General features: G+C 41.4%; 1 protein-coding gene across 2 annotated transcripts in view; it reads left to right on the top strand.

The window, feature by feature from the left end:
• pde3b (phosphodiesterase 3B) overlaps positions 1–27,980 on the top strand; it is a 138,729-nt gene that overhangs the window by 82,364 nt on the left and 28,385 nt on the right. For both annotated transcript variants that reach the window (XM_033038502.1, XM_033038501.1), the window contains exons 3-5: positions 17,652–17,909; positions 18,384–18,541; positions 25,221–25,339. In XM_033038502.1, the coding sequence (XP_032894393.1) occupies positions 17,652–17,909; positions 18,384–18,541; positions 25,221–25,339 (535 nt within the window). The remainder of the gene's footprint in view (positions 1–17,651; positions 17,910–18,383; positions 18,542–25,220; positions 25,340–27,980) is intronic.

The raw sequence follows: 27,980 nt of genomic DNA, 5'->3' as shown, positions 1-27,980 counted from the left end.
CCAGGTGGTGTAATTAGCCAAGTGCAAAATACCTGTGCAGACCAACTGGTGGAGTATTCAAGGACATCTTCAACTTCTCACTTCTGCATTCTAATGCTTCCACTTGCTTCATCAGTCTGAAGAAGGGTTTCGACCCGAAACATCGGCAATACCTTCTCTCCATAGATGTTGCCTCACCCGCTGAGTTACTCCAACATTTTGTGACTACCTTCTTCAAAAGGGCATTAGTTTTGGTTTACTATTGGCACGTATAGTGAAATACAGTGGAAAACTTTGTTATGTGTGCTATCCAGGTAAAAATTGAATTCAATCATACCTTGCAAAATATGGTGTTGCAAATAAAAGAAAGAGAGCAACGTTCACAATGAGGTAGGTTGTGGGATTGGGAATACACCCGTGGCATTAGAGGACTATTCAAGAGACTGATAACAGTTGGGAAGATGCTTGAATCTGGTGGACATCTATTGTATTTTTGTCCAAGAAGAGAATTGTGAATTGTCTTGATGATTGCTGTTGGGAAGTACCCACATCCCCTGTAATGAAATGCAATAAAAGGTTGGGTATTGTGAAAATGAACTTCTGCCTCAGAAATAACTAGGAAACACTTTAATTTGCCCATGTCCATAACAGGTCAACAACATATGCTGTTTCACTGGCTCACCACTCTGCTCTGGATGATTGATAGATAGATAGATAGATAGACAGACAGACAGACAGACAGACAGACAGACAGACAGACAGACAGTCAACAAAATTATGTTGCCTGCAGTCATACACACAATCAATTATTACAAAACATAACATAAACACAGATTAATCATCCGCCACAGTGAGTTCACCAAGCACATCCTCACTGTGATGGAGGCAAAGTCTTAGTCTCCGTCTCTTCCCTCCTTGTTCTCCCTCTGGATAACAAGAATGCACATACCTGTCAGACTGCTGATCATCAATTACAACTACGTTCAACATAATTATCCCCTCCAAACTCATCACCAAGCCTCAGTACGTACCTTTCTACACTTCCTCAAGAGCAGATCACAATCAGTGCGGATTGATAACAATCTGCTCCTCATTGACCATCACACAGGTGCACCTTAAGACTGCGTGCTCAGCACCCTGCTCTACTCTCTATTCCCATGAATATGCGGTTAAGCACAGCTGTAAATTCACAGATGACCCCACCTTTGGTCGAATTACAGGCGAGTCAGCGTTCAGGAGAGAAATAGAACACTTAGGATATGGGTCAAACTTGGCCAAATGGGACCAGCTTAGATGCGCATCTTGGTCAGTATGAACAAGTTGGGCTAAAGGGCCTTTTTCCATTCTTTTTTATTGTAATTTGGTTGAGAGGTGCCACAACACAAACAACTTGTGTAATGTCAACAAAACCAAGGAACTAATCATTGACTTCAGAAAGGGGAAGTCGGGGACCATGTGCCAGTTTTTAATACGTGGGTTATCAGTGGAGAGAGTTTGCAATTTCAATTTCCTGGGTACAACTGAGATGATTTATCCTGGACACAGAGATGTAATCATGAAGTAGGCCTCATTTTGTTAGAAGTTTAAATCGATTCAGCATGTCACTGAATACTTCAATAAACTTCTACAGATACACCGTAGGAAGTATCCTGACTGGTTGCATCATGGTCTAATGAGGCAATTCCAACGTGTAGAAACACAAGGGAGTGGCTTGCGCAGCCTGGTCCATCACAGGAACAGTCCTCCCCGCAATTGAAAGCATCTACATGAGGCGTTACCTCAAGAAGGTACAAAACTTTGAAGTTACGCTCTACCAGCTTCAGAAAACAACTATTTTTGTTCAACCATCATATTCTTGAACCAACGTACACAACCCTAAACCTACCTCGACAATGTATCAAAGGTATTTTATTGGTCACATTCACATACACCTAGGTGTAGTGAAGTGAAATGCTTCTTGCCATTTTGCAGCACATAAAAAAGGAATACAGACATAACATTAATAAGAGTTTTAAACATAAAGAACATCCCCCCACAATGGTTCCCATTATGAGGGAAGGCACAAAGTCCAGCCCCCAACCCCAGTTCACCCATAGTCGGGCCTATTGAGGCCTCCACAGTTGCCTCTACGGAGGCCCGATGTTCCAGGCCGTTCTCGGCGGGTGATGTTGCTCCGGCGTTGGGAGAGTCATCTCAGCGGCTTGGGAACCCTGGAACGGCCGCTTCCGTACTGGAGGCCGCGGCATCCGAAGCCAACAAGGCCGCGCCGGTTGGAGCTCCACAACTGGCGATCTCATCTAGAGATCCCAGACTCCCGGTGTAAAGTTCAGCGCCGCTGCCCGCAGCTGGTCGCTCCACAGTCCCGCAGCTCCGTGATGTTTTCCTCAGCGATCTTCAGCTCACCGGAGCTCCAGCGCGGCGACCCGGGCAAGGCATCGCCCGCTCCGCGATAGCGCTCCAGCTGTGCCGCCGCCGAAGCCGAGGTTCTGGGCGGTCCCCGACAGGAAACGCTGCTCCAGGCCTGCTGGTAGGCCGCGAGGACGGGTCGAAGCTGCAGCCCGGAGAAAAGCTGCCTCTCCGACCAGGTAGGGACCCTGAAAAGTAGTTTCCCCCTCCCCCCCCACATAAAAAAGTCTAGACCTCCAAACAAAACACTTTAACTAACTAAAATAAAATAAAAAGATGAAAAGACAGACAGCTGCTGGCTGGGCAGCCGTGCACAGGACAGCGCCCCCTAGAATCCTATGTAATTACCCCATGTAATACCATGGACCACCACTTGCACTGTCTCTTCTTCTTGCGTATGGCATGCGCAACCTAAGGTTGTAGGACAACTTGTTCTATTTTATCTTATTGGATTGTGCACGCCAGGTTGATTGCATTCGTTGAAACAGGGTGGACCACGTGAAGGTTGCAATCTCCCACACCACTTGCACTGTCATTGACTTGTTTTCTAATTGTTATTTTGCATTCATCTTTTGCACACTTTTTATTTTTACCGTCTTGGAGGATTTATGTATAATTTATGTTTTTGTGTCCCTACCCTAGTCTACAGTGCCCTCCATAATGTTTGGGACAAAGACCCATCATGTATTTATTTGCCTCTATTTACTCAATTTACAATTATACAATTTGAGATATGTAATAGAAAAAAATCACATGTGGTTTAAGTACGCATTATCAGATTTTAATAAAGGCCATTTTTATACATTTTGATTTCACCCCCCCCCCCCCATTTCAGGGCACTATAATGTTTGGGACACAGCAATGTCATGTAAATGAAACTAGTCATGTTCAGTATTTTGTTGCATATCCTTCGCATGCAATGACTGCTTGAAGTCTGCGATTCATGGACATCACCAGTTGCTGGGTGTCTTCTCTGGTGATGCTCTGCCAGGCCTGTATTGCAGCCATCTTTAGCTTATGCTTGTTTTGGGGGCTAGTTCCCTTCAGTTTTCTCTTCAGCATATAAAAGGCATGCTCAATTGGGGTCAGATCGGGTGATTGACTTGGCCACTCAAGAGTTAACAATTATTTAGCTTTGAAAAACTCCTTTGTTGCTTTAGCAGTATGTTTGGGATTATTGTCTTACTGTCGAATGAACTGCCGACCAATGAGTTTTGAGGCATTTGTTTGAACTTGAGCAGATAGGATGTGTCTATACACATCAGAATTCAGTATGCTACTAGCATCAGTAGATGTATCATCAAGGAAGATAAGTGAGCCAGTACCTTCAGCAGCCATACATGCCCAGGCCATAACACCCCCACCACTGTTTCACAGATGAGATGGTGTGCTTTGGATCTTGGGCAGTTCCTTCTCTCCTCCATACTTTGCTCTTGCCATCACTCTAATATAAGTTAATCTTCGTCTCATTTGTCCACAAGACCATTTTCCAGAACTGTATCAAAGGTATCAAAGGTATTTTATTGGTCACATTCACATACACCTAGGTGTAGTGAAGTGAAATGCTTCTTGCCATTTTGCAGCACATAAAGAAGGAATACAGACATAACATTAATAAGAGTTTTAAACATAAAGAACATCCCCCCACAATGGTTCCCATTATGAGGGAAGGCACAAAGTCCAGTCCCCAACTGTGGTTGCTCTTTTAAGTAATTCTTGGCAAACTGTAACCTGGCCATCCTATTTTTGCAGCTAACCTCTTGCAGTGTTGCCTCTATTTCTATTCATGAAGTTTTCTGCAGACATTGGTCATCGACAAATCCACACCTGACACCTGAAGAGCGTTTCAGATCTGTCGGACAGGTGTTTGGTGATTTTTCGTTATTATAGAGAGAATTCTTCTCTCATCAGCTGTGGAGGTCTTCTTTGGCCTGTCAGTCGCTTTACGATTAGTAAGTTCACCAGCGCTCTCTTTCTTCTTAATGATGTTCCAAACAGTTGATTTTGGTAAGCCTAAGGTTTGGCTGATGTCTCGATAACAGTTTTATTCTTGTTTCTCAGTCTCATAATGGCTTATTTGATTTTCATTGGCACAACTTTGGTCCTCATGTTGATAAACAGCAATAAAAGTTTCCAAAGGTGATGGAAAGACTGGAGAAAAGACTAGGCGCTGAGAGCTCTCTTATACCTGCATTAAGGAGGCGTTTAAACACACCTAAGCAATTACAAACGCATGTGAAGCCATGTGTCCCAAACATTATGATGCCCTGAAATGGGGGGGACTACGTATAAACACCGCTGTAATTTCTACATAGTGAAACCAAAATGTATAAAAATATCCTTTAATAAAATCTGACAATGTGCGCTTTAACCAGATGTGATTTTTTAAAATTACGTATCTCAAATTGTGGAGTACGGAGGCAAATAAATAAATGATGGGTCTTTGTCCCCAAACATTATGGAGGGCACTGTATATGCGTCTGTTGCTGTGGCAAGCACGATTTCCACTGCACGTATAATTTATTGTGCTCAATAAACTCAACCTTACTTGACTTGTACTTTGATGTTGAATTTATTTGGATGCTTTAGGGCATCAACTAACAGAACAAATCATATCAATGTACCTGAACCAAGTGCCTGTAAGCATGAGGAAGTTATGCTCAAGCTGCAATGTTTGACAAGACCACATCTTTCAGTTGCATTTCATTTTGGTGGTGAAGTTACAGTGGAGGTATTCAGTACTGACAGTCGATTTTTCAAAAAGCCATGACGTTGATATTCAATTTATGCAAATAATAATTCTACTTTTGTACTTTTCCTCATGATTTCTCTTGAGAAACCTTATCTAATGCTGCCATGAAGTCAGTCTATATAAAACATGTAATTACCCACAACCCTCCTCAAGCGTCATGCTGAGTCTTTTACCTATTTTGCATATTTCCTTATTTACCTTGACATATGGTAGACAATTTCCTTGGCTGATGTGTGGATAGACCCAACATTTTATGAGCTAATCGACCTAATCATCAAATTATTTTAATCTTCAACTTTTCTCTTTTATTCCTTCCACCTTTGATCCCATGTTGGAGATTTAAAATTCTAGTCACACTTTTCCATTACCCCTCAGTAGTGAGACCATTCACGTAAATCAGGAATTGTCTTCGCATATCCACATTTTCTCCTTCCACTTGGTTAGTTCTATCCTGCTGATCCCCCATCGTTAGGTGTTGGCTTCTCTCCAACTTGTGTTCCAGTTCAATGGCTAAGTAGATTGACTCGATATATTTTCCTCGAGGAACGTTCACTCTGTCAAGGGTAGCTAGAGTAAAACATTTAAAGTTCAGGGATTTAATTCTTTGTTACAATGTGCCAAATTACTGCCTGTGTGAGACATTTCAGACATTTATATTTCTATATTCTGAGACTAATTAGAATAATTTTTCCAGAGTTCATATTTTGCCTGTGCTTTTAATCAGTGCCATATTCCACAAAGCTGAGTCAATATTTTTTCCCCCTATGGACTGCATCCACGGAGTTCAGCAGCTAGATTTGTCTTTCATAGCAAAGAATACTCCTGGTTGGGCACAGTTTCTGAAATGTTGACTTGCAGAATATAAACAAAATCTTGGTTTTATGACTTGGTCCATAACTTTTGGTCAGTAAATTACAAGCTTGTACTGGGTTTACTTAGTATAATTCTGCTTGCCATTTTTCCACACGTCATTTGTACTTTCTGCAATGTCAGTGGCCCTCAAGAGTTTATGGTGCACAATATTCATGAATGTGCCAGAAGTAAAATATGGTACCTGCTGGAAATGTGCAATGGAAAGATAAAATGCTGTAAATATTCAGCAGATCAGGCAGCATCATTGCAGAGAAACCTTTGCTTTTTCTTCAAAACTAGTAATATTTAGAGAATTGTAAGAGCCAGAGGGAAGGGATGCCAGTGCAGAACAAAGAACCAAGATTATATTGAATTGTTCATTGGGAGGAATTAATTAAGTTTCTTCATTTTGCTCAATCTACTGAGATACTAATGTGAATAAAGATATGTTGATATGATGAGCCTACCCTTAGACTTGGGGTTACCTTCAATTAATTTCAACTTTTTTTGTGTGTAAATCTGTTTGTCATGCAAAAGCAAATTAAGATTTTAATATATTTTGCATCATGACTTTAAATATAAAAATGAAATGGAACTTCACATTCAATAAATTGATATTTAAGAACAATGACATGTAACTTTGCCTTTCACTCCTTCAGACGTCATAAATGTCAATCAGATGAATTCTATTTCATGGTCACTGACTTGAGAAAAATCATGTAATTACTATGACGCAGGTAGGCACCATTTGGTTCATTGATTCTGCTGTTCCGAGTAGAAACATTTTTTGGGATTATAATGATGCGACAGCGTTGTGTCCATCAGCATATATTTGATCTTCAACAGAGCAAACTCTTCAAAAGGAAAATCAACCAAACAATCCCCATAAGTATTAGGAACTGGCATTATGTAGTAACCTTTTATCCTCTGCACGATGCACCATGCTTTTTAACGTCCTGCGCAAGGTGTTCCTGAACCTTGTGCGTACCATTCAGCAATACCCAATCATCAGGCACGTGCCGTGAGTAATTACTCAGGGTAGGCAGTCAGTCGGCTTTTTAAAAAATCTTAAACCACGCATGCGCAGATTGTTCTCTTCTCCGTAAGCTGTCAGTCGACTATTATAAAGTCTTCAAAAGCCATATCTCTTAATAAAGTTCTGTATTTCCCGGCAATGAAGACGCACCTGCGTCGAAGACGCACCCCCAGTTTGAGTTGCTAAATTTTGAAAGAAGGCTGGCGGGACATAGAATTTCTCACGCTCAAAAAAACAAAAATAGAAAGTAATTCAATTTACCTCAGCGCCTTCTGCCGGCCCGCTCACCTCTGGCAGTGCTCTCTGTCTGAACATCTCTCACCTGCCGCTCGCTGGCCTCACTCATGTCAGCCGCTTCCCGCAAATCCTTAAATTCCGACTGCCGCCGGAAGCGGGACATGGTCCCACTTGCTGTGCTGGGTGACACTGCATGGTATTCACTGCCCAATCCGTGTCTTTCAATGTAGACCGGACAGTGAGGGGACCAGGTCAAGCACGTGTCAGCGGGCGGTGGAACTTACTCCTGGGTCAGCGTGAGTAACCTCAATTGATCCCTGATCGCGCTGACACAGGAGTAAGCTCCACCGCCCGCTGTCCTGTATCCACTGCCCGCTGACCCGTTCTTGAGCTGGTCCCCTCACTGTCTACATTGAAAGACAAGGAACGGCCGCTCGCGGCCACCCAAGCTACTTCCCTCCCCGGCCACAATGCGGCCAAATCACTGGATGGATTTAAGAGAGAGTTAAATAGAGCTCTAGGGGCTAGTGGAGTCAAGGGATATGGGGAGAAGGCAGGCACGGGTTATTGATAGGGGACGATCAGCCATGAGCACAATGAATGGCGGTGCTGGCTCGAAGGGCCGAATGGCCTCCTGCACCTATTTTCTATGTTTCTATGTTTCTAACTGCTGGTGGTAGTAGCATAATGAATTCTGAAGTATATAGACACAACCAATCTGCTCAAGTTCAAACAAATGCCTCAAAACTCACAGCAAGACAATGATCTCAAACATACTGCTAAAGCAACAAAGGAGTTTTTTAAAGCTAAGAAATGGTCAATTCTTGAGTGGCCAAGTCAATCACCCGAACTGACCCCAATTGAGCATGCCTTTTATATGCTGAAGAGAAAACGGAAGGGGACTAGCCCCCAAAACCAGCATAAGCTAAAGATGGCTGCAATACAGGCCTAGCAGAGCATCACCAGAGAAGACACCCAGCAACTGGTGATGTCCATGAATCGCAGACTTCAAGCATCATTGCATGCAAAGGATATGCAACAAAATACTAAACATGACAACTTTCATTTAAATGACATTGCTGTGTCCCAAACATTATGGTGCCCTGAAATGGGGGGGACTACGTATAAAGACTATGTATAAAGGCAAAGTGTCACTTAAAATAATAGATTTAGCACAGAGATGAAAAGAAATGAGAGCATCTGGATCTGATAATACCTTTTTTATCTATGCAATAAACCCTTCACGTTTTCCTGTCATGGAAGGTGCACCGTCTGTACATACACTCACTAAATTAAACAAATCCAGTCCAACTTCACGACATTTATCTTTAAAGTTGTTGAAGAAATTTATTCCTCGTGCTCCACCCATAAGAGTGCCCAAAGCGAGTTACTCTTCGTAGCAAAGAATATTTACCTTTATGGCCCGAATTAAATATAAAACCTGTGCCGAGTCAGTAGTATCAGCTGTTTCATCCAAAGTGATTGAATAATATAGATTTTCCTTTTGGAGCATTGCGTGAAGTTGTTCTGTTATGTTGAGGGCTAATTCATGCTGCCGATCAGTTATAGTTTTCCTTGAACGAGGCAGTTGTTTGTACTTTCAAACCTTATCGGGATCTAAACACCCTACAACTTCGACAATGCAATATTTTACGATTTTTACATCGCTAAATGGCTTCCCTTTTTTCCCCCGAGTATATAAACTACTTTATAAGTCGCTTCAGTAGCATTATTGGTCTTCCCGCTGCTTGAAATAACTGCCTTTGCCTTTGCTTTTCACCTTTTAATTTCTGCAATGCAACCTTTCGCGCCTCCCTCTAATTTGAAATATTTGTGGTCCTTATGAGTGGCATAATGCATTGAATTTCTTCAATGTTGATATTGCAGTATCACAAAGCACCGCTATCAAAAGTTGATAATACTGAAGACTGGATGGCCAGCGGACTCTACCCGACATTTTCCCTCTCGTCAACCAGCCACAGGTGGTGGTGGCGCCAGTCAGGCAGGGAGGTTAACGTACATTCTAGAGTGGCATTAGAACTAAATCATGAGCATAACAGGTGTTAAAATAGCCCTCATGACTTACTAATGTTTTAATTGTGGCCGTCAGTCGGGGAAGATTATTTCGTTGAATCTTCTTTTACTCTTTGATATTTTAAATACATTCACTTTAAGATTTAAATAAAAATAATACAAGAAGAACAAAAACATTAATAAAAATAAAAGGATTTGTTCTACAAAATTTGTACTCATTCAAAAGGCCGCACTTAATAGCCTAGAAGGCCGCAGATTTCCCACCCCTGGTACAGACCCACGTGAACAGTCTCGTTGTCTTCACCCAATCATAACATGTGTTGTACGATTCCGTGATCATCACAATGAATCTGGTTAGGATTTTGATTCTTCAAACTGAGAGCCAGGGGATAGGCAGAGATAGATCGATTCTTGATTAGTACGGATGTCCGAGGTTATGGAGTTAGGAGAAAGATAGATCAGCCATGATTTTGTTCACTGCTGGCTGAAGATAACTTCCCACAAAGATGACCATTGCTCGTGGATTCAACATTTTACGACTGGTTGTCTGTAGGCATCAGGCGGAGATGATTCCTTCCATTCAGCAACAATGATGCGATCAAATCATCCATCTCTGAGAACAAAACTGAACTGTAGCAAACCAGGGAGCAGAAAGCAGGAAACAGCTTTTCTTTTCCTCAATTTCTAAGAAAATACACAGCACAAATACTGAGAAGGAAGTATAATAGTCGTTGGGATTAATACAAGCAAACAAAAGGAGGAAAATAAAATTAAAGTGAGAAAACAATACAGAGAGTTGGAAAGGAGAGAATGTTTTGCAGTTTTGTACTTTTAACATATCAGAATATTAGCATCTGATGGCATGAAAATATTCCAAATGCTGACAGTTTGCAGGCAGTAATTGGTATATAGCGTATTATTTGATGTCATGCTGCTGCAAATTCAAGCTTCATTTTATGCGTACAAGCAGCTATAATCTCCATTGCACATTTACTTCATTTCTTCTGTGCTAGTACAGCAAACTTCCAATGTATTCCGATGATGCAGGATACATTGAATGGAGATTTTCACAAAAATAATGAGAAATCTTTCAGTTGCTCAGCTGTTGTTGAGTAAATTAGATTCTGTGTTGAAAATTGGATCTTTTGTTTCATCTGATTCATATTCAATGTGTGCAAACATTACTCTTGAGTCTCTGCCAGTTTGAACTCTGAAGCTGCAAAAGCAATTTGGAATCAAGTATAATGTTAGAATTTGGAATGAAGTAGAATGTTAGATTCAATTTTGATTCTCGGTTTGAAGTGCACAGCTCATGTTGCTTTAATTTTGATTTCTGTTGCTAAATTGTGGCATCAGTTGGCACTTAACTTTTATAATTCTCCATTTCTTGAAATGTTTCTGCATGTAGCTGCTGTTTGACTCATCAATGTGTTTGGTGCATCTGAATATATCACCTTCCGTAGATGCACTTCTGAGCCCATTGTTTTTGTTTCCATTTCTCTCTGAAGGGAGAATTTATTTAATGCCGGAAAAGGTCAGGTTTACCCTGCCACTTGTGTTGGCCTTTGTGTACAATTTGTTCTTCAATGCCATGGATGCTGGGATACCGAGCCTGTTGCGTTTGCTTTGTTTTTCAATAGAAAGGGAAGTGAGCAAACAATTCAGTATCATCATTATTCTCATGGGTAGATTGTCTCCAAAAAAGGGAAAGGAATAACACAAATAGACTGGATAGACTTGGCTTATACTCGCTAGAATTTAGAAGATTGAGAGGGGATCTTATAGAAACGTACAAAATTCTTATGGGGTTGGACAGGCTAGATGCAGGAAGATTGTTCCCGATGTTGGGGAAGTCCAGGACAAGGGGTCACAGCTTAAGGATAAGGGGGAAATCCTTTAGGACCGAGATGAGAAGAAACTTTTTCACACAGAGAGTGGTGAATCTCTGGAACTCTCTGCCACAGAGGGTAGTTGAGGCCAGTTCATTGGCTATATTTAAGAGGGAGTTAGATGTGGCCCTTGTGGCTAAAGGGATCAGGGGGTATGGAGAGAAGGCAGGTACGGGATACTGAGTTGGATGATCAGCCATGATCATATTGAATGGCGGTGCAGGCTCGAAGGGCCGAATGGCCTACTCCTGCACCTATTTTCTATGTATCTACAAGGAGCATCTAAAACAAGATTAAACTGAAAGAAAAATTAAAAATAACAAACTTATGATGGAGCAGATTTATTTTTCTAATTTTCCTGTCTCACCTACCTTTGTAGTCAACAAACAGAATGTGATGTTCGGAATGGATGTCAATCCCCCCCCCCCCCCCCCCCCCCCCCCCCCCGCAGTTCAGCTATTTCCTTGAAAAGCCATTTTCCACATTGGGCACTGTTTACTTTGGGGTGCATCCAACACTATTTCCAGCACTGAAAATCAAATCATCTTGAGAGCAGGCCTCAATTTTGTCATAATCACTTAAACTGTTCACTGTGTTTTACCCATCCTTAAATGTCCTTGGGAAGTAGTTGTGAGCCTCCACCTTAAAGTTCTATTGTCCTTTTGGAGAAGCCCTCCTCCCCCCCACCCCCTCCCCCCCCACCCCCTCCCCCCCCACCCCCCCGGCAGAACAATGGAGGAGATACCGATTTTGCCCGTAACACCGTAGCATATGGTGGGGGGGGGGGGGGGGTGTCGGGTGTCGGGTGTCCAAGTGTGTGCCTGAGAAGGTAACCTGCAGGATATGGTGTTATCATGCACCTGGAGCTGCGTTTACTTAAGCAAGGAGAGAGGATTCCATCTTCCCCTTTTCACTTTGACTGAAGCTGATTATTGCCCACCACTTTTACAGCAAGAACATTATTTGCCCGCAGTGCATGTCTGATATATGAGTAAACAATGCAGGCAACTTTGACAACTTCATTTCGCAAGGAGTTGGGAATAAAATTTAACTTTTTTTACAATCAGCAGCAAACATCACTAGTTGTGACCTCAGGATGGTTTGAAGGCCATTGTTTGCCACTGTTTGCCTTGCTGCCATGAAATATCATGGGTTCTGCACTCTGCCCGTGGCAGTCATCTTAACTTGTTTCATTAATGACTTCCATTTCATCATAAAGACAGAAGTGGAAGTATTCACTGTGACCACTTTTAATTTGTTTTGCACTTTTTCAAATAATGCATGGAGAACTGGACAACATTTGGGCCAGTAGGCAGCAAGTTCCACCAGACAAGGTGGGCCCCACACAACTGCCATACATCAGCCATTTGTAATGAGTGGAAGTCTAATTATCTCTCCTCATGTCACCATTAACTAGAAAATTAAATAGACAAGCCACATGTTTACAAGAGTAAATTATTCCCAGTGCACCCTGTGACAAATGACCCTCAAAAGCTTTACCACCATCTGCAAGGCATGTGCCAATGCTAACAACAGCTTTCATTTACATAATGCTATCACAAAATCATTCTGTATGGAATTATTTTTTTCAAAAATATGAGAAATATTAAGCCATCTTTGGAACTTGCTCAAAGATGTATTTTAAAGTAGGAATGTTACAACATTTTGAGATAAAAAAAAATCAAGCCTGTAATTTATCCCATCAGATAAAGCAACAAAATAACTAATTTGATACCTAATTCACTTTCATATCTTCAGTACAGGTGCACAACCTTTTATCCGAAGATCCAAATAACGAAAACCTCCGAATAGCGGCCATTTTTTCGGTCCTTGAAGAAAGGTCCTTGAAAACGTTCACCGAGGGCGGCCCGCAGAGGTGACAGCGGAACCTCCGGTCGGTCCTCGAAGAAAGGGGAACTAAATCCCCATTCATAAAAGAGAAGGTGAGGGTATATTGCGCGGGAAGGTTAATAATTGACAATCTGCTGCTGCCTGCCCGCTGAGTTAAAAAGTTCCCATGGCTTGCGTGGGAACTTTTTAACTCAGCGCGCAGGCAGCAGCAGATTGTCGCTCCCTTCAGTTTCACCCCCACCTACACCCACCCCTCTGCTTCCCGGCTATGTGTGTGACCCCTTCCCTCCCCTCTCCAGCTCCCCGCCCATTGCGCCGGCGCGGGGGCTTTGCACTGTCTTCGCGTCGGCGATTCCAGCAGGACCGTGCCAGTCACCGGAGACGTCAGGACCAATTGAACATCGACCACCAGGCCCACCGCAAGCACGGAGATCCCAGAGACCCACAGCCAACAGCAGCCCAGCCCAGCCCCGCTCCAACTACAGAGGAAAACTGCAAACTGGCCGAAGACGTCAGGACCACCCAAAGCCGTTCCCCGAGCTGCGCCCCCTCATCGGGACACCGACCCCCAGGCCCACTGCAAGCACGGAGATCCCAGAGACCCACAGCCAACAGCAGCCCAGCCCAGCCCCGCTCCAACTACAGAGGAACCTGGGTTGCGGATGACGGGGCGCAGCTCGGGGCGTTTTAGGGGCCCATCGGGGAGCGGGTTCCTGTTGGTCCTGACGTCTCCGGCCACCTGCCATCCTCCGGGAACTGTACCGCCCTTGCAGGAGAGTGGGGTTGTTTGCAGTTGCAGAGGGAGGGGGCAAGGGCGGTACAGTTCCCAGTCTCAGCTCCAGTCCAGGGGGGTGGCCAGAGACGTCAGGACCAACGGGACACCGACCCCCAGGCCCACTGCAAGCACGGAGATCCCAGAGACCCACAGCCAGCAGCAACTCCAGCCCAGCCCCGCTCCAACTCCAGAGGAACACGTAGGGGCAGAAGCTGATGGTGTGCAAGGTACGTCTTGTTCTTGGGGTGGCGGATGAGGGGGCGCAGCTCGGGCTGTGGGCAAACTGCCACTTGTCGCCGTAGCGGCCCATCGGGGAGCGGATTCCTCTGGAGTTGGAGGGGGAGGGGGGTATTGTGCTGTTTGATCGCCCCCTGCTATCCCAGGGACAGGGAGACACAGCGGCTTTTTAGACTGGTGGGCAATCACTTCCAAAGTTCTGCCCACACAGTCAGTACACCTCTCCTACACTGCATTTCATACAAACATTTATTCTGCAAGAAAAAACTACATTGAAGACACAAACTCGCGACCGAGTAACTGCCAGGATCGAGGCGCAAACTCGCGACCTAGCTCGGGGATTCAAGAATCCCGAGCTAGGCCGCCTAAGGGCATGTAGCCCCGCTAGGGTGACATGAGTGCGAGAGGTGTTTCAATGCTGCGGGCACATTTACAAATTCAGGAATTAATTCAACACACTGCATTTCATACAGACATTTATTCTGCAAGAAAAAACGACATTGAAGACTCAAACTCACGACCGAGTAACTGCCGGGATCAAGGCGCAAACTCGCGACCTTGCGGATATGAGCCGAGCGTTCCGTCGCGTACCACTGAGCCAGCTATTAAAATCTACGCTAAAAAATTTCCATTCCGAAGACCGACAAATTCTGAATTATGAAAAGTGTCTGGTCCCAAGGCTTTCGGATAAAAGGTTGTGCACCTGTATTAATAAAGTTATGGCCATTTTCATAATCGGAAATTAGCATCTTGTTCCCTATTGCTTTTCCATTAGCTTAACATAAAAGCTGTGATCGAGGACAGTCCATTGACGTAAAAGCCCATAACTTTCTTAAAAATTAAGAGAACTGAATGAAATTTTCAGTTATTATAGATTGAAGCATTCTGAAACATATATGATACATCTTACTTGGATGGCCTGAAATTAAAGTATATAATTAGTTAATTACCTAATTAAGTAGCTGATTACAAAATTAACAGTTGTGACGGAAATAGTAATAAACACCCAGACTGCCTTAAAAATTCAAAAATGTGATATTCTCAAGATCAGAACTAATATTATTGTAACGTTAAAACAAATAGTAAATACCCAACAAAAAATTCATCTGTGTCATAAAATCAATTAAATTAATCTAAATTCAATTACTAGATCTAAACATCTATCCCATTCTTAAGAAAAGGCTAAAAATAAATTTAAATAGCCAAAGTATCCAAATAACAAACTGATCCCATTCACACAATAATTCAAAATGTAACATGGTTTAAATCTTACTTTATCATGAATTTCTATGCCAAATTGATGGAATTGAATGTTTAATTCACCTAAAATTTACTGTGTTGGTTTATAACACTGCAGCAGGCAAGGGGCGTTTTGCACAGACATGTATTTAAAATCCACAAACATTCACTCTCAAGATGATCAAAATCATTATTTTTTGCACAATGTCATAAGAACATCTAAATTATCTATATTTTGTGTAATTGTCTATCCATGATTAATATTTTCATACTAAACTTCTATCTGGAAACTATGTACTGTGGAAGTTTTTAGTCAGATAATTAGTATGGAAATATTGATCATGGATAGACAATAACACAAAATATAGATGATTTAGATGTTCTTATGACATGATAGTGCTAAAAATAATGAATTTGATTCTCTTGAGAGTGGATGTTTGTGGATTTTGAATTGAATTGTGGCTGCCGCCATGACTTTGCTCTCAGTCACAGTCTCACAGCCACAAAGACATGGCCGATAACGGGGGCTAAATAACATATTTCGCATCAGCAGATTAAAATTGAATTACACAAAAAACTAGATAAGATGTTAAATAAACGATCTACCTTTTGTTTTGTCCTGCTCTTGCGATCCGTGATTTTGAAGGAGTTGAAGGCGTCAGAACTCTGGTCTGACTTTAGTTCAGCGATTCAATAGACCCAAAACTTTAAAAGAAAGTCACACAACAAAATTTCTTAATGAGTTTTTTGTAAGAGCGAATCCCTCTCCGACAACCAATAAAAACCTGCATTTTAATCACCCCCCCCCCACACAGCTGCTCGAGTCGCACGCACAGGCAGGGCGCAGATCTGGCGCGCCACTGATGGTAGGAATTTGTAACAACGCTATTTAAAGGGATTGTGATCTGCAATTTAGGAGATTTATTATTTCATGTATAATTCCTGTGCGCATTCTATTGTTTGCAGTTAATTTCACGATATAATGGTGAACTCTGGTTTTCCAATTATTACAATCGCACTTCTGGTGAGTGCTTCGCGAGTGGATTATTTCAACAAGTATTAGGTTATTTTGAAAACATAGGTAGACAAAAATGCTGGAGAAACTCCGCGGGTGCAGCAGCATCTATGGAACAAAGGAAATAGGCAACGTTTCGGGCCGAAATCTTTCTTCAGACTGAAAAAAAAAATATATATATTTATATTGAAAACATGTTCAGTTTTGGAATGAGTAAACTAGCGTTTGAATTAATACTTTATTTTTTACTTAGACCTAGACTTTAGAGGTACAGCGTGGAAGCAGGCCTTTGGCCCACCGAGTTTGCGCCGACTACGATTCTACACACATGGGACAGTTTACAATTTTACAGAAGCCAATTAACTTACAAACCTGTATGTCTTTGGGGTGTGGGAAGAAACCGGTGCACCTAGAGAAAATCCATGCGATCATAGGGAGAACTTACAAACTCCATACAAACAGCATATTATTACTTGTGATAATATTACTTGTTTACAGTCGCTGATGCTGCCATTCAAACTGAGACTGTCTTCTCTGGTTGAAGTATCTACGTCCAGAATATATTTAATGAAAAAAAAGCATTTAACGATTTGAAGCAATATTTATTTGATATAAATTATCTGTATTAGAGTTAAACGGTTAACTCAGCATTTGTTACTTGAAATAATAACAACACATAAATCTTTAAATATTGTAGAATAATTGGTAAGGATAGTTTGTGTCTGTTGTTAAATTTTAATTAATCTTAATCTTGTGCTAAAGAATCATGAATGTTCATTTAACTTAGATTTGAGTAATTTGCTGGTGGTATTTACAGATTTTAATAATCAGCAATCTATTCAATTTCCAACTTCCAAGTACAACAACATTAAAGGGATTAAATTATTTCAATTTCAGTCCATTTCCATTTTGACAGGCTGAAATTTACACAGAAACTATGTCCATGTTTGAATTGACTGTTGTATGTCTTTGCAGCCAAGTTGTCATTTGTTATTCGTGGGAACGCTGTGCTCCTATCTCTCTTGAGTAGTGGGGACCTCGTGCTGTTAAAACTAAATTAAAATTAATTATCGAAATATACATGCAGCCAAGTAAATTGTAGAATGAATCTCGTTTTTTTTTTTTACGTGTACTTGTCAGTTAAACTCAAACAAAATTTTATATTTGTTGTACATGTATACAAAGTTCTATTTTAGTTGGAATAGTAGTTTCCAGTGACCTTTTTTCAACAAGATCTGGATAATTGTTGCAGAAAAATGTAACTTATTACACAGACTGATGCATGACTTGGAATTATCAAATTGAGTAAATATGGTGTTGTTATAACTACAATCCTGTTTTTGCCACAGAATTCTAGCAGTGGGTGTGGTGTGGATCTCGCTGTTATGGGTGAGGCACAGAGCTTGGTTACAGACCTACTTGCTGACCCTTCAGTCCCATCTAATATGGCCTCATCACTGCGAACTATCAACAGCCTAATCGTATCCCAGCTCACATACTCGAATACACACCGACCACGAGTGAACCCCCTTACATCATTCTCCGATTCTTACACCTGTTCAGAAATGGAGGATTCATCAGATAAAGGGGAAAGAATGTTTCCAAAGGTTAGAGAAACGTAATGAAAGATTTTATATAAAGTATAAACAACATTTAATTCTTGTACATTTCATTCTAGCATAGAGTTGCCTGTAGCTGGCACCTTTCAGAAATACATCTTTTTGCTAGAAATCCTGGCTTTATTTTCCTGAATCATCAGGTACTTTTATCATTGTCAATGTTGGGAATGTTTGAAGGCATGTTTATCAATTCAGTTTCAGAACTTTCTTTTGGGAGAACTCCATTTTACCATTTGCTTTTTGTTATCTCTCTTAACAATTTAACATTACCAACACTGCCGAGAAAAAACCTTCTCTAGTTTTCCTAACTTTCCTGCTTAGATTTTGCTCAGTCTTTCCAAATCTAATGCTAGAATGTATCCTGCTGCTCCATGATGCAACTATATCCTCCAATAAATTTGGAGTTGTTGGCAAAGTCCTTCTTCTTTGGATTGAATTGTTAACATTGCTTATTTTTCACAGCGTTTGAGAAGAAGTTTACCGACTGGACAGCTAAGAAGGAATACAGGAACATGGACAACTACCACATCAGCAACTGGCTTGCCAACAATGGAGCCTGCTCCTTTGAGGTGGGATCGGAACAATAGCATGAAACTGCACCTAGAGAGTGGGTCAGTGAGGTAATTTAATACACGTACCATTTATTAAGGTCCAGCTCAACCTGTAACAATTCAGAAAGAAACGATACCCCAGAAGTTGCGAATCGCCTCAAACAGTGGGTTATTTGCACATCTTCGCCAAAAGTTAACAAACTTTCACTAATCCATCCAGGGTAGCAAGGAAGCTGCTGCTCTCGAATATGACACTGCTCTAGAATATACTGCACAGAAAGGGCTAATGTCTTCTCCATATTGGCAAACACTTTGAAAGAGAAGGCTGCCAAGACCCAAATGGGAATTTTTTTTTATCCATAACATTTCATGTTCTTCGAGTGTTTGTCCAAACACGTTTAAATTTTTCTTAGGAAATCAGCCTCTACCATATTTCCAAGTATTACATCCCTAACATAGTAACAAAGTGAAAAGGATATCCCCATCTCCCTTTTAGAGGTTTAGCTAATGATTTGGTATCTATGATCTGCAGTTTCTGACCCACTCAGTATGGTAATAAACTTTGCCGATCTACTTTATCTTAAACTCTTATCATTATGCATCTTTTCACCAGCTCTGTTCCTTCCTGCTGACAGAAATTAATTTGAAGATAACGCAAAATGCTGGAGTAACTCAGCATCAATTGAAAAAAAGAATAGATGACGTTTTGGGTTGGAACCGTCTTCAGATTTAAATTAATTTGTTGTATTACAAGCCCATCAAAGAATCATGATGTGGCATGCTAATCATTGCTTTAATCCTGGATGTACTACTGCAGAATTTAACAGTACTGGAGGAAAATGAGACAATTCCAGGCAGAGTAGATGGGTTGGAGGATGGGATGGCTCCAGAACAGAGGCTGGCATTGAGGGTCTGATCAAAACCAGAATAGGTAAAATGGTATTGGGATCATGAGGTTGAAGTTTTGGTTGTGGCGGGTAGTGGTGCTGGTAGATGTTGGTGGAAGGTTGGAATGGAGGTGGTCAGTTCAGATAAGTGGATAACTGGCTCAGCAATTTACCGGGAAAAATAAATAAATAAAATAGAAGAAATACAACGTAGCGAAGATGAGCGGGAAGCAAGAGGATTGGGTAATGTTTAAGGAGCAATACGGGGAGAAAAGATGAGGTACGAAGATAAGCTAGCCAAGAATATAAAGGAGGATAGTAAAAGCTTCTTTAGGTATGTGAAGAGGAAAATATTAGTTAAGACCAAAGTTGGACCCTTGAAACTGAAAAAGGTGAATTTATTATGGGGAACAAGGAAATGGCAGATGAGTTGAACTGGTACCTTTGATCCGTCTTCACTAAGGAGGACACAAACAATCTTCCTGATGTACTAGTGGCCAGAGGATCTGGGGTGACGGAGGATCTGAAAGAAATCCACATTAGGCAGGAAATGGTGTTGGGTAGACTGATGGGACTGAAGGCTGATAAATCCCCAGGGCCTGAGGGTCTGCATCCCAGGGTACTTAAGGAAGTGTCTCGAAAAATCGTGGAAGCATTGGTGATAATTTTCCAATGTTCTATAGATTCAGGGTCAGTTCCTGTGGATTGGAGGGTAGCTAATGTTATCCCACTTTCTAAGAAAGGCGGGAGAGAGAAAGGGAATTATAGACCAGTTAGCCTGAACTTGGTGGTGGGGAAGATGCTGGAGTCAATTATAAAAGATGAAATAGCGGCACGTTTGGATGGGGTACCGCAAGGCTCGGTGCTGGGATTGCAGCTATTTACAATATACATCAATGATTTAGATAAAGGGATTCAAAGTAACATTAGCAAATTTGCAGATGACACAAAGCTGGGTGGCAGTGTGAACTGTGAGGAGGATGCTATGAGAATGCAGGGTGACTTGGACAGGTTGGGTGAGTGGGAAGATGCATGGCAGATGCAGTTTAATGTGGATAAATGTGAGGTTATCCACTTTGGTAGCTAAAACAGGAAGGCAAATTATTATCTAAATGGTGTTAAGTTGGGAAAAGGGTAAGTACAACGGGATCTGGAGGTCCTTGTTCATCAGGCAATGAAAGCAAGCATGCAGGTACAGCAGGCAGTGAAGAAAGCAAATGGCATGTTGACCTTCATAACAAGAGGAGTTGAGTATAGGAGCAAAGAGGTTCTACTGCAGTTGCATAAGGCCCCAGTGAGACCACACCTGGAGTATTGTGTGCAGTTTTGGTCCCCTAATTTGAGGAACGACATTCTTGCTATTGAGGGAGTGCAGTGTAGGTTTACAAGATTAATTCCCGGGATGGCGGGACTGTCATATGCTGACAGAATGCAGCGGCTGGGCTGGTATACTCTGGAGTTCAGAAGAATGAGAGGGGATCTTATTGAAACGTATAAGATTATTAAGGGTTTGGACTCGCTAGAGGCAGGAAACATGTTCCCGATGTTGGGGGAGTCCAGAACCAGGGGCCACAGTTTAAGAATAAGGGGTAATTCATTTAGAATGGTGACGAGGAAACATTTCTTCACACAGAGAGTTGTGAGTCTGTGGAATTCTCTGCCTCAGAAGGCGGTGGAGGCCGGTTCTCTGGATACTTTCAAGAGAGAACTAGATAGGGCTCTTAAAGATAGCGGAGTCAGGGGATATGAGGAGAAGGCAGGAACTGATTAGGGATGATAAGCCAAATGGCCTATTCCTGCCTATTGACCATGTAAAATCCAAGCTCCATCATGGTTGTGTTCCCAATGCTGGGCTAGGACTAGCTGCAGTGGGTTTTCTTTAAATAGCATATCAGACCATGGAACTGTGGTTCTTGAGTGGAAATGCAATGAAGTGTGTTCTTTGGTATAAGGATATCTAATATCCTAGGTTTCAGCAGGGAATGACATAATCTTACACACACATGTGTGAATGGCAGCTAGTTGTGTTTAAAAATGGGAACAGTTGCACTCCAATGTGGAAATACGCAATCTTAAGGTTGCGGGGGGAGGGCTGGTAGGGAGGTTCTTGTTCTATCATTCAGAAACACATTGCAGGCACCGTGAAAGCCTGTTTTTTGCAGTAGTTGCCTGCCAATGGCACCAGTCACTTGAATACAAATGTAAATGTTGCCTAGCAGGATTATTGTGGAAATGCCATCAAATCCCAGATTGGATTTCACAGTGCCACTGAGCCATACATTTAATCACAGCCATGATCCAAACATGGGCCAAATATAAATATCGCTGGTAAGATGAAAGTCTCTGCCTTAACACTGAGCAACACTTGACTGTGTTTGGGATCAAGAAGGCACTGAACATCAAGGGAAACATACCAGTGGTTTGAGTCATACCTCGATCAAAGGAAGATGTTTGTCGCTATTGGAGTCATCAGTCATTATCTCAGGCCTTCACAGTAGGAATAAATTTGGACAATGTCATAGGTCCAGCCAACTCTGCTGCTTAATCAAAGACCTTCCTTCCATTTTAAGGTCAGAAGTGTTTACTGATAATGCAGTCTTACAATTTTGCTTGCAATTCCTTGGTAAACGAAGCAGTTCATGTCTGTATTCTGTAAAATCTAGGCAGTGTTCAGCATGGGCTACTAAACAGCAAGCAGTATTTCCATCTCAAAAGTTCAGACAATGTGGTTTCAAAAATGCTGTTTCACACCAAGGAGCTCGTACATGCATATTATTTTGAGTTCCTTTCCAACATATTTTAATTTTTCAGAAACATGAAATCTTGTTATTTGGCGTGTTCATTTGATATTTTGTTCATAATGAAAGCCATGGGAACTATGATGGTAATTAGCCATTGACAATCCTTTTTTTCATATTTGTAATTGCTTGTAAATTGAATTTCATATTGCATATCATTCAATAATGTTTTTGAATGCCTGAATGAATGATCCCGTGCTATTTGGAATTGCTTTGGAAAATGAATCAGTCAACTTCACGGTGGGAGTCATTCTTCCACAATTGACGCGATTCCTAGATCAGGTGCACATGAGCATTACTGGGGGACGGCAATAATGTAGCACTCTTCAATGGGCACTTCTGGGACCAAGTGGTGTTCACAGTATCATACCAGAATGAATACTCCAACAGATAAATCAATTCATTAGCTCCCCCACTCCTTCACCTCTCTGATCTCACTCCATTGGTCTTCAATTCCTTGCTTTTCCCCATGGTCCATTCACCAGTGCATTTAGCTCTGATTCCCCAACCATCAATGAATTTATGCACCATTCTTTTTAGATCTGTGGCTACTGGCCATCCTTAACCCAACCTTGGATTGAAGTAAATTTCCAAAGTTTAAAATGTGCAGTCTTTGGTCATTGGTGCATTCTTTTGGTTGAATAAGGATTTCTGGACACCCATAGTTTATAATTGTCTTGTATAGTGTAATTGTAAAATCATACAATATGGAAACGGGCACTGGGTCACATTCAAGTCAACAATCAAGGACCCACATATCCTTTTCCAATCTTTTTCTCTTACATGCACATTAATTAGAATCATAGAGCGATACAACATGGAAACAGACCTTTCGGCCCAACTCTATGCTGACCAACCAGCTTAACTGAGCTGCTCTCACTTGTCTATTCGTAGCCCATATCTCTCTAAACCATTCCTTATGTCGAAAAGGTTACCCCTTGGGTCCCTTTTATCTCCTTTCTCTCCTACCTTAAACTATGCCCTCCAGTTCTTAGTTCCATTACCCTGGGGAAAACGTGCAGCTATTCACATAATCTATCGTGCCCTCCATAATGTTTGGGACAAAGACCCATTATTTATTTATTTGCCTCTGTACTCCATAATTTGAGATTTGTAATAGGAAAAAAAAATCACATATGGTTAAAGTGCACATTGTCAGATTTTAATAAAAGCCATTTTTATACATTTTGTTCACCATGTAGAAATTACAGCTGTGTTTATACATATTCCCCCCATTTCAGGGCACCATAATATTTGGGACACATGGCTTCACAGGCGTTTGCAATTGCTCAGGTGTGTTTAAATGCCTTCTAATGCAGGTATATGTGAGCTCTCAGCACCTAGTCTTTCCTCCAGTCTTTCCATCACCTTTAGAAACTTTTATTGCTGTTTATCAACGAGGAACAAAGTTGTGCCAATGAAATAACCCATTATGAGACTGAGAAACAAGAATAAAACTGTTAGACATCAGCCAAACGTTAGGCTTCCCAAAATCAACAGTTTGGAACATCATTAGGAAGAAAGAGAGCACTGGTGAGCTTACTAATTGCAAAGGGACTGGCAGGCCAAGGAAGACCTCCACGGCTGATGACAGAATAATTCTCTCTATAATGAAAACCCCCCAAACACCTGTCCGACAGATCAGAAACACGCTTCAGGGGTCAGGTATGGATTTGTCATTGACCACTGTCCGCAGAAGACTTCATGAACAGAAGGCAACACTGCAAGATGCAAACCACTGGTCAGCCACAAAATAGGATGACCAGGTTACAGTTTGCCAAGAAGTACTTAAAAGAGCAACCACAGTTCTGTACAGTTCTGGATATGTCTTGTGGACAGGTGAGATGAAGATAAGAGTGACGGCAAGAGAAAAGTATGGAGGAGAGAAGGAACTGACCAAGATCTAAAGCATACCACCTCATCTGTGAAACACAGTGGTGGGGGTGTTATGGCCTGGGCATGTGTAGCTGCTGAAGGTACTGCCTCACTTATCTTCATTGATGATACAACTGCTGATGGTAGAAGCATAATGAATTCTGATGTATATTGACAGATCCTATTTGCTCAAGTTCAAACAAATGCCTCAAAACTAATAGGTTCATTCTCCAGCAAGACAATGATCCCAAACATACTGCTAAAGCAACAAAGGAGTTTTTCAAAGCTAAAAAAATGGTCAATTCTTGAGTGGCCAAGTCAATCACCCGATCTGACCCCAATTGAGCATGCCTTTTATATGCTGAAGAGAGAACTGAAAGGGACTAGCCCCCAAAACAAATATAAGCTAAAGATGGCTGCAATACAGGCCTGGCAGAGCATCACCAGAGAAGACACCCAGCAAATGGTGATGTCCATGAATCGCAGACTTCAAGCAGTCATTGCATGCAAAGGATATGCAACAAAATACTAAACATGACTTCTTTCATTTACATGACATTGGTGTGTCCCAAACTTTATGGTGCCGTGAAAGGGTTGGACTATGTATAAACACAGCTGTAATTTCTACATGGTGAAACCAAAATGTATAAAAATGGCCTTTATTAAAATCTGACAATGCGCACTAAAACCACATGTGATTTTTTTTCTATTACAAATCTCAAATTGTGGAGTACAGAGGCAAATAAATAAATGATGGGTCTTTGTCCCAAACATTATGGAGGGCACTGTATATGACTTATGATTTTACATGCTTCTATAAGGTCGCATCTCAACCCTTTATGCTGCAGGGAAGAAAGATCAGCCTCCTTAGAGTACAAACACAATAACATCCTCGTATCTCTTTAAATCCCTATCTTCTGCTCACGTATACTACAGATATTTTACAATATTAGCCAACATCCAGCATATCTTGGGTATATGGGACGAAATTGGAGAAACTGGTAGGAAATCCATGAGGTCCCAGGAAAAACATGCAAACTTCATCCTGGCATCACCTGACATCATCCAAAACAGGATCTAGCCTTGGTTTCTGGATATTATAGACATTTTCATTCATCGATATATACTGTAAGGATGATTTGAATTCAATTATTTTGCTCGACTTACATTGTTTTGCTCTTTTTCAAGTGGTTTAGGTATAGGTTCACAAGCAAATGGACCTTCCAGTTCAAACTTGTTGACGATTCCCAAATCTCGATCTGCATCCTTATCTTTAACATCTCACCACATTGGACCCAGACGAGCAGGTAATACATTTTATTTTATTTTAAAATCATTATTAATTTGATTTGCTCTTTGTAACACTAACATTGGATTCAGGAAAAGAATTGTCATTTATACAATCTAGAATCTGACAATCAGCTTTGTAATAAGAACTTGCCAAATGGTATTCTAATGCAAAAAATGAACCTTGTAGGATGAACATGGTGTAATAAATGTTAAAATAGCATTTTCCCTTTTGAAACCCAACAACTTGTTCCTTGTTTGTGTTGATACTGAGAGCTGATTGTAGCGACACTCCTCAACCAAGTGTTCTACCTCTATATGCTAATCCATCACCAACAGTGGTGTTGACAGTAAAATGGTAGATGGCATTGGGCGTATGTGTAGTAACACAATCTTGGGTGTAAACAAGATTGAGCAGAGGGTTAAGCATGCATACCTGAGGTGCATCAGTGTTGGTAGTCATGAGCAAGAGATGTTGTTAACGATCTGTACTAATTGAGGTCTGCTGTTGAGCAAGTCAAGGATTCAGTTCCAAAAAGAGGGATTGGCCCAGATTATGCAACTTGTTGATGAGTTTAGAAAGGATGATAACGTTGAGCTGTAGTTGTTGAAAGGCAGCCTGGAATATGTGCTCCTGTTATCCAGATGGTCCAGAGCACATTAGAGAGCCAGTGAGCTAGACTCTGTTGTTGATTCGTTGTGGCGATACGCAATTGAAGTGAATCCAGGTTGTTTCTGAGGCGGGAGTTGATTTGTGCTTCTCAAAGCACTTCATTATGATGTATGTACGTGCTACTGGACAGCGGCCATTGACGTAGATGACCATGCTCTTCTTGGGCACATGTACAATAGATGCCCCTTTGATGGAAATCAGGACCTCAGACCGCAGAAGTGTGTGATTGAAGATGTCCTTGAACATTCTAGCTAGTTGGTCTAGCAAGTCTTTAGAACTCAGCCAGGTACACAATCTGGGTTGGACACATTGTGTGTATTCACCCTCTTTAAGGACACTGACGTCAGCCTCAGACGAAGATCACAGGGTCGTCAAAGCAGTAAGAGCTTGTTCAAAGCGTGCATAAAAAGCATTGATCCCTCCTGAAATTCATGCATTTGTTACCACTTATGTCACCTGACTTTACTTTTTAGGAGGTTATAATGCCACAGTTGTCAAGCATCCTTCTGAGACTCTGATTTACTCTGGAAATGTCTCTGCGCTCAAAGTGACTTTACGAGATTGGACCTGGATCACCAATCCTAAACACCACTGAGCTAGCCCTCAGCAGATTGCAACTATCCTGGTTCATCCAGGGTTGCTGGTTGAGGAAGACTCAAATTTGTTTTATAGATGTATATTCATCCACTTATTCCCTTATGAACAGTGATGACTGTGGTATGTATATTTATTCATGTCCGACGATAAATCCTTGAGCATGGCCTAGCCCACCAATTCAAAACAACCCTAGAATTGCTCCTCCATCTCTCCCGACCATCATTGCCCCATCCTCTTTGTTGATGTCTTTCCTTCAGTCTCTACCTATATGCAGAAAGAAGAAGCGCATCTTGGTGGCAAGATTTGCCAAAGTGCATTTGAGGGATGATGCAGTTGGCGTTCCTGTTGGTGATATCGTAGTGATCGAGTGTGTCAGGTCCTTAACAGTAGTTCAGCAGATACTTTAAACTACCCTGGTTGAAGTTCCCTTCTATAAATTAAGGCGGGTCTGGGAATGCGTCATTTTGTGTGGCATGCAACTGGATTTTCAGGATCATCCTTGTTGGCTGGATGGAGGATTTCTGCAAAGGAGTGAAACAAACTGTTTTAATTTCTCCAGTAAATGCAGTACATCAGATTAGTAATGCATATGAATTGTTGCTTCAATTGGAAGGATGTTTGAGCCCTAGATGGTATGAAGGGAAGAGGTAAAAGGGTAGATTTTACATCTCCAGAGATTGCATGGGGATGTGGAATAATAAGGGTAGTGCTGCTTGATTACAACCACAGAGATACCTCGAGCCTCGGGTTATGTCCCTTTGCTCTCTCCACACCTTCAACTCTGCAAATTTAAACACACTTGTTTTCTCGTTTATTTAGTTTTGATGAAAAGTCATGCACTTTAAATTTGCCGTTCTCTCAGTTATCCTTTTGCTTTGATTTTTAATGAAAAAAACATTTCACAGTAAACCAAATTGTAAGTCTCATGCAAGTTGAAAGGATGTTTTTCTATTTGCATTTCAAAATGTGGCTATCTATTATTAATTGTCTTGAGTTTCCTTTTGTAATGCATTCTCTTCATTACTTATTTCTACCAAATTTGAGCACTTGTCTAGTTTTAATCTTTTTGGCTTTCACATGATACAGAACATAAAAAATACTGATTGTTAAAACGAATTACTATTTCCCATCTGAGCCATTTGTGTATGATTAATTTCATGCAGTTATAAACTGACAAAGTGGTGAGGCCGTATTTGGAGTATTATGTTCATTTTTCGTCACCCTGCTATTGGAAGGATGTTTTTAAGGTGTAAAGAGTGCTGAGAAGATTTATGAGGATGTTGCCAGACTTGGCCTGAGCTATAGGGAGACTCGGACTTTATTCCTTGGAGTGCATGAAGCTGGGGATATTGTGGAGGTGTCTATCATGTACAGTGCATTCAGAAAGTATT

Source organism: Amblyraja radiata, chromosome 20 (assembly GCF_010909765.2).
Source record: "Amblyraja radiata isolate CabotCenter1 chromosome 20, sAmbRad1.1.pri, whole genome shotgun sequence".
Classification (NCBI taxonomy): domain Eukaryota; kingdom Metazoa; phylum Chordata; class Chondrichthyes; order Rajiformes; family Rajidae; genus Amblyraja; species Amblyraja radiata.
Note: the sequence above shows the minus strand (reverse complement) of the source record. Positions and strands in the feature narration are given on the sequence as shown.